The following is a 12,918-nucleotide window of genomic DNA, read 5'->3' on the forward strand; positions in this document are numbered from 1 at the left end:
AACCACTGATGCCTTCAAGAAAGGCTTAAAAACCTTTCTTTTAAAAAAAGCTTTTGATTAAACTTTTGTCTATTTTGCAGGTGCTTTATAAATCGAATTTATTATTATTATTATTATTATTATTATTAATGTAATCAATAATTAGGATCCAAAAATATAACGTATATTATTCTGAAAGTGGCCAATTTGTATAATGAGGACTTTTTGTACCTTAGGTATATCTGGATGCCGATAAATGTTTTGTTAAGTCATTCTTTATGCAGGACTCAAACTTCAACAGTATTTCTACACTGTGGTATTTTTATGTTTACTCAAGTACAAGATCCGACTCTTTTTTGCCCTTGGTTGAAGTCATTTCATGAAAGCAGCCTTTGTGTCGGACAAAGATGAGTATGATATTATTATTGTTAGGAACATACTAAGAATATATAAACTAACCTATAGCAGTGTGTTCATTGAGTCTGTATAGGGACAGTGATATGCGTAGCTGAAGCAGCATGCACAGTCTGTCAATTTGGGGTCATGAGAGGATTTCCCCACACTTACCCCAGGCTGTCTGCGTCGGGAGCCTTTGTCATGTCGTCTCCCCAGGCGCTCCCCCTCACGGCCCCAGTTCACTCCATCTTCCTGGAAGTAAGGCAGCTCCAGCAGCTCCTCACAGGACAGACGGAATGACGGGTCCATCACCAGGCAGGACTGCTCACACAGAGTGAACATAGAGGGTTGGTTTTCAAAATATTAGTTATTTCAAAGAATTGGACAAACTACAGTATGTAATGGCAACACTTGTTAAAATGAGCTCACACATAATAGCCTTAATTTTCTGTAGCACCATTTCTTGATTTATCTTTATTGATCTGAAAATGTAAAATTGTTTGTTACAGGGCATTGCACATGAGTTAAAAATATAATAAACAAAGCAATAAACACAAACCTGCATATCAACAGTATATATAGAGAATCTATTGATCACAATATAAAATATAAAGAATAAGTTAGGATACACTGTAATAAATCATCTTTAAACTGAAACAAAATATATAAACCGTATACAAAATAAATGGAAATGCTATGAAGTAGAGTTTGAGTACAATATGAAAGGGGAAAACTGGAGTGAAATCTGGTTAAAAAAGAAAACGATGTATTATATATGTATATAATAAAGAATACATACCTTCATAACTTGGAGGGCATAAAGAGACATGCCATGGAAGCACTTTTCCAGAGGCTCCTAATAGCAGAAATAAATGGAAAATGATGACGTCAAGAACCCTTGGCCTCCCGAATAATAACATGTGCATTCTCAATGGTAACAGGATTCGTACCGTTGTGTCAGGTTCAGGAATACTGACTCCGCTGAAGAAAACATTAGAGCGGAAGACCTGCTGGTGCCGGGGGATCAGGTCACCTGAGGTCAGAAAGGAGATCAACAAAATCATCAATCAGTACCAATTATTTTATTCAGTGTGTCCATTTCTGGGAGTAAATGGTTAACTAAGCTGAAGAGACTTTTCAAAAATGTTTAACCAAGATCTATGCCGGTTAAACAAACCATGTAGAGCAAAGTCCACTGAAGAAAAGCCAAGTTTCCTTGTGAGGTTTTCTTAAGGAACAGTTCAACCCCAAATCAAAAATACATACTGTTCCACTTACCTGTAGTCTTATTTATCAAAGTAGATTGTTTTGCTGTGTTGGAGATATATATATATATAACACAGGTTTATGATACACGTTCTGTTCAGCAGAATAATCCTCACATATTAACACCCCTTTGGGATTGTTGAAGCGTCAATGCGATTGGCATATATAAATGGCTAACATTAGGCAATAAACAAACTACATCACAGTTGCATGGCTGTGAATCACCACCGCTAAGCTAAAGGGGGAATTATGTTGGGGTGATGACGTTTAGTAGATCATTTACTCACTTGTTAGCAACCGCCGTTTTAAAGACACATCAAATCTTTGGACATTCACAAGTGGGGTATTTTACTGGGGTATTTTATGTCGTTAAACAAAACGTACAAATCTCTTCAGCTCGTGTTAACCACAGACCTTATTTCAGGCTTCTAACCAAAAAACACGTTCAATAAACTGTTGACTTTGAGATGAGGGAACCGGAAGAGGTTAAATGCTGTCTTTTCCTGGTTTCAGGACTAATTACTGAACCACTCTATTGGCCTTAAATGTGGGACTTCTCTCCGATATGATGAAAGTATATGTAATGTAACTATACGCCGTTCTTACATCGCCCAAAAAACACACTTTGACCCAAATACTAAATATAGTCCACAGACCTGTTGTGAGCAGTTTCATGTAGGAAGCATTTTCTTTCGACCAAACTAAACATGTCAACCTGTCTCTCTCCTTATGTGCAGTGAGACAGTTGGCAGGTATCTCACACCAAGGTCTGAGGGTTATCCTTCTGGAAAGAGATATTGCTCTTCTTACATTATAGTTCATTTTAGTTCAAACAACCTTTGATGTATTTGCCAGTTTGACTAAGCTTATACTGGTGTGAAAGCTATTGTATTAATGATCAATCAACTTGACCAAGTCTGCTCTAAGGTAGATATCTTTGTCTGTGGAGTATAAGCAAGACAAATCCATCATTAACTGTTGAATTATCTCGGATTTCTTCATCAACTTAAGAACTGAACTACCCTTAAATCCATTCACTAATCGTATTAACTGTCAATTAATGAATGTCTGAATAAACACATGTTGAGTTTGGCACCCAAAAGCAGATTATTCCTGCTAAGAACCCATTTACGTGGCCCCTCAGTATACCTAGAGTTTTTCGGATAAGGTAGAGCTGGTCAACATCAGACTTCCCGGGCCAGAGTGGATTCCCATTGAGGAGCTCAGCGAAAACACAGCCGAGGGCCCACATGTCCACAGGGGGCCCGTACTGAGTGTCTCCGACCAGCAACTCAGGGGCCCGGTACCAGCGAGTCGCCACGTAGTCTGTGTAGTCGTCCTCTGGTCCTGCTGAGTAGGTGGATAGAGATAACTTGTATGGACACACATACACTTAGAATAATGAATACTAAATAGGGTACATTGTTGAGGAGGGGATTATAAGGCATGTTGAATGAGTACATGTTAATGTATGGTAACACAACCCTGAAACCTAATGCACGAAGGGTAAACAGAGACACCCTACACAGAGACGCACTAACTGCCTGAACGGTCCCCCTATGCAAAGCATTCATTGAAAACATTGAAAGTGAGGAGGCCGTCGGCAGGAGGATGATTCCGGTTTCTTGTTGAATAAGTCATTAGAGGTAGACGCTAAATGCACATAAATGCACTCGCTTTCTGGATGACCTACTCAGAATGCGGGCGAAACCGAAGTCGCAGAGCTTGATGACTCCGGTTTTGGTGAGGAGGATGTTCTCTGGCTTCACATCACGATGGATACACTGCAACATAAACACTCAGTATCAAGGATTTGGCAACGTGATACACAGTCTCTTAGTGACATAGGAAGAGGCGGATATTAAGGCTGGGGGATTAGCAATGGAGGAACAATGGCAAGAGATCAGACACCAAATATTGAAAACTGAATACCGCATTGCAGACTTAAATGACTCCTGATGGGGAGTAGAAGGCAAAGTTTGAGTTCCGGAATTATTCTTAACTGTAGTGAGAAAAGAGTGGTGCAGTGAGTCCTAAACCCTAAAAGCATTTGCCGCTTCCTGTCCCCATGCACGAAGTCAATGGTTTTAAACGTGTTTTATGGTGAAATAAGGTACGTGGAAAAAAGATTTTTCACGTTTTGTTTGACGACATAAAACACGCCAGTAGATACTCAACTCTGTAATGTCCGAAGCATCTATGTGTCATAACAATAGCTAAGAAGTGGCTAAATGAGAATACTAAATGTCATAACGCCGACACGATTCCGCCTTTAGCTTAGTGGTGGTGAGGCGCAGCCATTACGTTAGCTTTTTATTTCTGCATTTACGCTTCAAAACAAAATGGTGTTAATATGTGGAGATTGTCCTGCTGAACAAAACGTTGTTGGCATCATAAATGTGTGATGCTAAATTCCAGGTCCGGCCTACAAAAATATATCAACACTGCACCGCTCTATTATGTAAGTAGGAGTAGTTCTGTGGTTTGTGATGGTGCACATTTCTTGTTTAATGCAATCCTTCTCAGTATCCACTGTCTACAGGTGCCTGATGGACAGCTGAAAAACTGAGCTATTGAAATAAGATGGTTTGCCAGATTCTGGGAATTAGTATAATATATTCCAAGCAATGCTATGAGCAGCAACAGTGATACAATTATTCTGTATACTGCATGATGCTCATGTAACTATAATTCAATGTTGGAATAAGGGTTAAACTGAATATTAAAGCAAAAAACTGTATTGTATCAAAGGTTTTGTATGAAATAATATAGTAAACTGTAAAACACATACAAATGTAAGGATAGTTATATATGTGTTCAAGTTTATCTTGAAAAAAAATCAGCTGCCATATGTAGGCCTACACTGTAAAATATAGTGGAAAAGATACACAGTTTAAATTGAGTAAATACAAAATCTTTCTTAAACCACTTTATTTAGCCCCCCCATCTCTTTACATGTTGTCACAGTAGGAGAGGGAAAATATTACACAAACATGTAACTTTAAAATACTGTAGATATGGCTTAAAGTATTTTTCTAATGCAGCCTTAAAAACTCTTAATATATCCTTTTAGAAAATAAGAAGGACAAATACCGAGGGTGGAAAATCAAAAAATAAACACATGAAAATGACCAAAGAAAAACATTATATTAGCAGTTGAAATATACTGACATTGTGCTTGTGGCAGAAGTTGACCGCCTGCAGAGTCTGCCACACGATGCTCTTCAGCTGAGCCTCTGGAACCCTGCAGAGGACCAGAGACAAACAAAACCTATTTACCAGTCATGATTTCCTTGTCTATTATAAAATAAAATACAAGAAGTGTGGCTTTACGCACCCTCTTGTCACCCGGGTAACCTTAGGACTGTCTCTAACGGCAACAGCGCCTTTGTTTTCAGGAGCAGCTAGAGTTTCTGCTGCACTGCCTTGTGAGAAGGGAATGGTCCGACAGCCACTAACCCTTCGTCTTGCTGTGTGACTTCACATGACTAAACTAAACATGATAATCCCTCAAAAAGAAGGCCCACATATACAAACTATATAGATACTCCAATGAAACTGAAAGTAATGTAGAAAGAAGTATCATCAGCATAGTGTAAAACATATCAAAAGTAAAAGTTCTAATGTTGAAACTTTTAGTGTTACATTTATATACTGAACAAGAGAATTGATGATAATCACTGATGCGTTAATAAGTAGGCAGCACTTTAACATTGTAGCGGGTCAAGTGCTTATGTTAACCAATTTATATACATCGGAGTTGTTTTAACTTGTAGAAATTGCTAAATTATCTAAGATGTAGTGAAGTAGAAAGTAGACGTGTTTCCCTTACCCTCGAGGGTGTTTGTCCAGCTCGTTGAGGACTGTCTGCTCGCAGAACTCGAACACCAGGTGGAGCCGTCTTTTCCTCCTGAACACCTCTAGCAGGTTGACCAGATTCACGTGTTTCAGCTGCTGCAGGACCAACAGATAACAAGGACATTGTGTCAGAACTCACCATCATACTGAACAACATACAACCTATTAAGGATCTTGAGTCTGGCCAAAATGTTGCATCAGAATTGCCTCCAAATTTGTACTCTTTGTTTAATTCAGTCTCTTAAAGCTTGTTTCCCATCCCTTTAAAGTTGAAATGTCTGTATAGCTCTTTGGAACAACAAGTATACATACCTGTGTCGGACACATTCCTTACAATAGTGGATTAGCATCATATAACCTAAAGAGTGCATATGAACCGGTGTGCTTGCAAGTGTCAACGTGTGGTTTTAAATGTAAGCCAACTTGATACTATTGGGTGTTACTAATCTTGTGTCACCTTCAGCATGCGGATTTCTCGCAGTGCAATCTTCTTAATGACAGGATCATCTTCGGATTCCACAAACTTCTTGATGGCAACTATCTGGCCCGTGTCTCTGTGTCTGCATTTGAACACCACGCCGTAAGAACCCTCGCCGATTTTGGCCAGCTTTTCATATTTCTCCATTTTCTAGTCACCTATCAAAAAATGTAACATTTATCACAAGCTCAGCACCTCATTGAGATGTAAAAGATTCACCTTAAAATATCAAAGACACCTAAGACATATTTTTTAAGCACTGGTCTATTTTGATAGTTTGGGCTTATTTGATCCATTTGTGTCAGATTTTTCCTAAATGTCTTCAGTCAGTCAACAAAGTGAACAACTATTTTTTAAACTGACTTTATCGAATGTTTGGATTTATATCACATTAGCACGTATTTATAAGAAAACAATTAATTAATCTAGTAATTTACAATATAACTGCCTTAATGTACAATTACCTTGAGAAGTTTAAAGGAGGAATCTCTAAGGTGAAGTGTACCCTAACCTTTCCATGTGTTCTACTTTAAAACCTCAGAATAGTGAGTAAATGAATAACTTTTTCAATATGAATATATAAAGCCAAGGTACAAGAAACAAGAAAACAAAGTTAGTTGACGTTATATATAAAATAATAGCCCTCCCTTGAATTACCCATTTATATCGTTGTTGGTGAAAGATCAAACATTATGATTAAAATAGTAACAAAAAGCATAGAATAGAAATGCAAATTATTTCATTTCTCAGGGTATACATTTAACATCCTGTAGGGGCTGAAATAATAATACAGTACCAGAAAATGAAAAGCAAGAGTAAAAAAGAAATGTCTGGTTTTATTCTAGAAATGCATATTATTGGTTAGCTGAACTAATTAAAGTCAATTGGTGGTTGGTATAACTTTTTATAATCTGCTAGTCAAATATTCCTTAACTTTGATTTGGATTGTTGATCATAAACAATCCTTGAGAGATTCGGACTCAGCCAATTCCATAATTAAACACCGATTATCCATGAATTGTGTGACTTAATGGTTGTTCTTTCTACCCATTTGACAGAAGTTGGGAGAAGTAGTCATATACTTAAGTAAAAGTAGAAGTACTAGAGTGTAGGAATACTCTGTTACAAGTAAAAGTCCTACATTCAAAATGTTACTAAGTAAAATCACACAAGTATTATCATCAAAATATACTTAAAGTACCAAAAGTAAAAGAAGTCATTGTGCAGATTGGTCCATTTCAGAATAATATATATGTTAATAATGATTGATCATTAAAGTGTTCTCAAAGCTGGTAAAGGTGCATCTAGTTTGAATGACTTTGTATACTGCAGAGAAGCTTGTGAATTTACTCCAGGTGGAACTAAAGTCTGATTTAAGAGTAGATCATACTGTTTATCATCAATCTAAATCTGCAAAGTAGGCTAACTAAAGGTACTGCATAGGCTAAATGTAGTGGAGTAACATTACAATATTTACTTCTGAATTGTAGTGGAGTAGAAGTACAAAGTAGTTCTACTGAAGTGCAGTACTTGAGTAAATGTACTTAGTTACTTAAGCCCACTGATATTACCCCAGTCCTGAAGACGTGTGTTTTGTAGACAAACACAACTCATGATGCCGACCCTAAACCGCCGTCAGTGTCCCACTCACCTGTCCGCGGTGAACTCGCCAGACGCAGTCAATCTGCGGAGGGTCCTTCCGTCAACAGCCCGTCAACAGTCCGTCAACAAACCGTCCGTCAACAGTCCGCAGAGATACATGTAGGCTATGTCGTCATAAGGTGAGTTTGATTTATGATAGCAGTAAGAAGGATGTCAGAGGTCTCTGTCTGTTAATACTATACCCCCCCCCCCCCCCCTCCTCTATCCTCCTGCCCTGTGCGTCGTCATTACCAGGGTAACCCTCTTTGTTATAATTTTCCCTCAGCACTAACTCTTCATTTTCAGTCTATTTTCACATTACCACGACGCCTCGTCATTGATAATTAATAACTAAGCATTAGGAAGTTTGACTTACCCCTGAGAACTGCGCAGAAACACATCGTTAGGGGATTCCATAGACTGTATATATAAATAATTCACAAATAAGGCTAGGTTAAAACACTCACGTGGGTACACATTCGTTGTAACCAAGGAGACAGGTGGCCGACAGGTGACCGGAAGCAGCGTTAACCGTCACACGGCCTACTGCTACTAATGACTGATTATCTAACAATGCTTTGATTTATTGTGTATTCAGTTTATTATTTACAATCAGGTTGTAGGCTATTAAACCGCTCCACGTTGTCTGGTATTTAGGAAGAAACCTAACACAGTAGGTCAATTTCCATTGTTTTATTCTTAGCTTTAAAGTTAGTATATTTTTATAACGTTAGTATTCACTTCAGTAATACTTATCCTACGTTAAGATACTACACTGTAAAAATACTCCGTTGCAAATAAAAGTTTAATCAGGAAAATGTATTAAAAGTATTGGGAGTAAAAGTACTCATCACAGAGAAAAAACCCTCTAAAATATTAAAAAGAGATAGATATATGTAAATGAAAAAAGCATAAAATCTTCACAATTAAGAAGCTGGAACTATGAAGTGTTTTACATAACAAAAATGCTTAAACAATTAGCTAAATTGCTTCCAATTAATGTTGTGTCTCCCCAACATTGTTTTAGGCACTTAATGGATCATCTGATCTATAAAAATATCATATTTTTTAATGTTTAATAACCTTTATCCATAGTAAAATGAAATAAACAAAAGCTGTTGAATACATTTAGTGAAGCAACTGTAGTGGTGCCACAGAAAGAATATTCTCAAGTAAAGTACAAGTACCTCAAAATGTGTACTTTAGTGCAGTACTTGAGTAAGTACTTTCCATCACTGTTGGAATTTATTTAGGAGTTACACTAACATAAAATATGTAGAATTATACATCCAATATATATAAACTCTACAATAAAATACTCAACAGCACAAATGCAATACTATGCAATAATAATATAATTATCGGCTATATGCTAAAGTTACATTGACAACACCCATTCAATGCGTCACAAGTACTTTACTGAGGACATCTCTGTACTTTAACTTGCATGTTGTTTCTTGCCATTTGCTTTTGAGCCGCTGATCCATTTACGTCTAATGCTGTTACCTGGAACCTGTACCTATATTCCTTGAAATAAATCAGTAAATATGTCCTGTCTGACTCAATGTTTGAGTTGTTATCCAAAGTTCCTGAGCATCACTCCACTGCAAAATCATCTCAGCAGTTTCAAAGCTGCAGTATCATGTCACTTTGCCACCAATACGATATGTGTGCAGGACCAACTCTGATGTGGTAGCATGATTTATGGCCTGTTCTGTTCTCTCTCTCCCTCACCGTCCAGAATTTGCAAGTGCTCAGAGACTTGTTGCATTGCCACAGCCCTTGGCGTAAAGTAACTAAGTAGATTTACTCAAGTACTGTACTTAAAGGTAGGGTAGGTAAGAATGGAGAAACCAGTTCGAGTAAGCTAGAGTTTGAAAGTACACAACCGAAAAAAAATGAGGGCACGAGATAAGTTTATGCACGAGATGGAAGGCTGACAAGCAGGTATAGGCCATCCAATTATCTGCCGCGGGCAGAGGCAGATGATTGGACTTGCTTTTTACAGCGCCACGGCTTCCACAGATGAAATATTTGTATATTGTCAAAGAATTTAATTTATTCATTGCTATCGGGATGTTAATAGCATTCCATGGAATATAACAAAAAGTGTTTCTGAAATGAATTACCTATCCCTACCTTTAAGTACAATTTACTTACTTACTTAAAAGTATTTCAATTTGTTGTACTTCCACCCCATTACAAACATAGCTACATTGTGTATTTGTAATCCACCACATGTATTTAATACCTTTACTTACTTCACAGATGTGGATTAAGGATGTGAAATATAATCAAGTGTTAAATCAGACTTTAGTTCCACCTGGAGTAAATTCACAAGCTACCCTGCAATATACAAAGTCATTCAAATAGCTGCACCTTTACCAGCTTTGATAACACTTTAATGCATCAAGTTCAAATTCAAATATTTTTTTGTTATGACATATACACAACTACGGTGTAATTATGTAATGTTTGAAATACTTAGATTGCAGGTTCTCAACATTGCAATTTTACAAGATATAAAACAAAATATATAAAACAACTACATTTAAAATAAAAAATAGTGCAAGCTCAGCCGTTTAATAGTCTTATGGCCTGTGGGATGAAGCTGTCCCTGAGTATGGTGGTTTTATTCCTGATGCTGCGGGACCGCCTGCCAGACGGAAGAGTTATCGATAATCAAAACATATAATATATGTTTTTCTGAAATGGGGTGATTTGCATAATGACTTTTACTTTCAGTACTTTGTGTTTATTTTGATGCTAATACCTATGTACTTTTACTTGAGTAAGATTTTAAATTCAGGACTTTTACTTGTAACAGAGTATTCCTACACTCTGATACTTCTACTTTTACCTGAAGATCTGAGTACTACTTCCACCTCACAGCTCTGGGATCCTTGGCAGAGACGCATTTAGGACTTCACAGGGAAAACAATAGATCATGTTGCTCAGAAAAGACAGACAGACACCTTGAGGTGCTGGCGTTGAGGCTCTGTGGTGGAAGGTATGAAATGCCCCATGACAGACTGGTAAGACGTGCTGGTAGGGAGGTGGTTGTGTTCAGAGGTCCATGAAGTAAGTTGGAATAGAGAGAAGGTGAAACAAATCATAAAATGATTTTTGGACCTTTCGACTCATTTGCACAACAAGAACTCATGTGTTGCTGGAGATGCATTTAGTTCAGTTGTTACTGTTAGAACTGCTTTATAGTGTCCTTACTGATAGTGCCTAAACATCCTAACCTTCACCACAGGATGCAGCGGTGGTTATAAGAGGAAATGCTCATTATCTTCAGTTCCCATATGCAGTGGTGGATAGTACATTTACTCAATTATTGTGCTTTATTTTTGACTTTACATAACATTTAATGCTGCTTTATACTTATAATTCATTACATTTCAGAGAGGAATATCATACTTTTTACTCCACTACCTGTATTTTAACACTCACAGTAACTAGTTACTTTGTACACAAAATAACACATACGTATTTACTACTAATCTATACAGTATCTACATGTGGTCCAAATTGACAAACTACAATACTTAAATGCTCTTATAAGTATCACAATAAAGTACTGTGAAATGATCTACTCTGAATAACAAGTATTTTCAGTTTTGATACTTGTAGTACATTTAGCTGAATATTGTTTAACTTTTTGTACTTTAAGTACAGTTCGATGCTAATACTTTTGTACTTTTACTGAAGTAGAATTTTGAAATCAGAACTTTTACTTGTAGTAGAATATTTGAAGACCATAGTATTCATACTTTACTTGAGTAAAGTATCTGAGTATTTCTTCCAACACTGTATCGATGGGACTTCAATGTAACCAAAGAAAGATGATCATGTATCACTCAGGCAAGTGATACACAGTGATCTGTAAATATTTACTTCTGTTGAGATCCTTCTCTACCTCAATTTATGACTGGTGATGGTTTTATATATTTACAGTGCACACTAAAATGGGTGCATCGTAAAAAAAAATGGAGGTAATTCAGGTAGATGGCAGAGATGTTACCTATGTTTGTCCACCAGGGAGCGGTGCACACCCATCAAAGCTCCCACACACCAACACAAGAAAAAGTTGTTGACCCATATTATCCTCCCACTCTTATCATTAATGGTAATCAGAGATGTGTCTTTGTTGACATAGTCTGTAGCAAATTGTCTATAGTACCTTTGTTTGAGCAATCGTTATTTCCTGTTGTTATAATTGCTGGTATTTTAGGGGGTTTCTGCTTGAGTTTCCCCATGTTAAACGTCATGTTTATTACCAGTGTTTGATGAACAGCTCTTTCTTTGTAACCGTCGGACAGAGTGGAAGACAATAAATAACCATGGAAAACCCAGTTTGGGCACAACCTTAAATAGACCAACAACTGAACTGTTGGCCACATACACTAAAACGTTGACTTTAATAAAAATGTATTATGTCAACAGATTTCACAAAACTGTATTAGGTTAGTTGAAAGCATTTTAAATTGTATTAAAGTAAACGTTTCAGTTTTTTCAGTGTACTATATTTACTTCCTTGATGAATCACCCCTCAGACAGAGACAACAATGATTGAAACCATCACTGGTTTGTTTTAATGTAGCCTTTCTTTTGAAAATACACAATTGTACCTTTAAAAAGCGCTCAGACGTAGGTCAGTGCACCACACGGCCCAGCCCTGTTGGCTCTCCATCCATTCAAAACCACCCTTCTACTTTTAGACATGCCGGGCCCAGTTCTTTGCCTAGGCGTTCACCTTCACAGCCACCAGGTAAATGTGGTTGGCCGCAAACCAGTGTCATACAGGGACCTAGATGTGGAAAAAGTACTCAGATCTTCTACTAAGTCAAAGTAGAAGTACCAGAGTGTGGGAATACTCTGTTAATAATACAGTAGCCTACTAGAAATTGAAAAGAAAGAGTAAAGAAATGTCGATTTTATATTCTAGAAATACATAATATTATTGGTTAGCTGAACTAATAAAAGACAATAGTTGAATCAGTGGTAGACATAATTTCGTATAATATGTTAGTAAAAATATTTCTGAACTTAAATTTGAATGGTTGATAAAATAATACATGAGAGATTTGGGTTCAGTTTCTTCTACAGGTCTAGTCTAATTTAAGTGTTGATTATACAGTATTTCATATTATTAATCCAAATCTGTAGGCCTGTGGAGTAACAAGTACACTCTTCACCTCTGGGGAGTAGATGTACAGGAAGTGCATTACTTGAGTATACACCACTGACCATGGCTAAGCTAAAGGCTGCTAATGGTCGGCGTGATGACGTTTAGC

General features: G+C 37.2%; 1 protein-coding gene across 2 annotated transcripts in view; it reads right to left on the reverse strand.

The window, feature by feature from the left end:
* LOC307035964 (cyclin-dependent kinase-like 1) overlaps positions 1-12,558 on the reverse strand; it is a 49,982-nt gene extending 37,424 nt beyond the window's left edge. The window contains exons 1-10 of one of the 2 annotated variants that reach the window (XM_079675866.1): positions 7,995-12,558; positions 7,629-7,743; positions 5,957-6,135; positions 5,474-5,595; positions 4,813-4,885; positions 3,335-3,425; positions 2,791-2,991; positions 1,326-1,408; positions 1,175-1,231; positions 547-696 (exon numbers count right to left, since the gene is read on the reverse strand). In XM_079675866.1, coding sequence (XP_079531992.1) covers positions 547-696; positions 1,175-1,231; positions 1,326-1,408; positions 2,791-2,991; positions 3,335-3,425; positions 4,813-4,885; positions 5,474-5,595; positions 5,957-6,124 — 945 coding nt within the window. In that variant the 5' untranslated portion in view covers positions 6,125-6,135; positions 7,629-7,743; positions 7,995-12,558. Of the gene's footprint in view, positions 1-546; positions 697-1,174; positions 1,232-1,325; positions 1,409-2,790; positions 2,992-3,334; positions 3,426-4,812; positions 4,886-5,473; positions 5,596-5,956; positions 6,136-7,628 lie in introns of both variants that reach the window. The other variant, XM_079675867.1, reaches the window with a different exon arrangement.
* Between the last annotated feature and the right edge of the window lie 360 nt (positions 12,559-12,918).

The sequence above is a fragment of the Notothenia rossii genome, assembly GCF_949606895.1.
Source record: "Notothenia rossii genome assembly, chromosome: 4".
Taxonomy (NCBI): domain Eukaryota; kingdom Metazoa; phylum Chordata; class Actinopteri; order Perciformes; family Nototheniidae; genus Notothenia; species Notothenia rossii.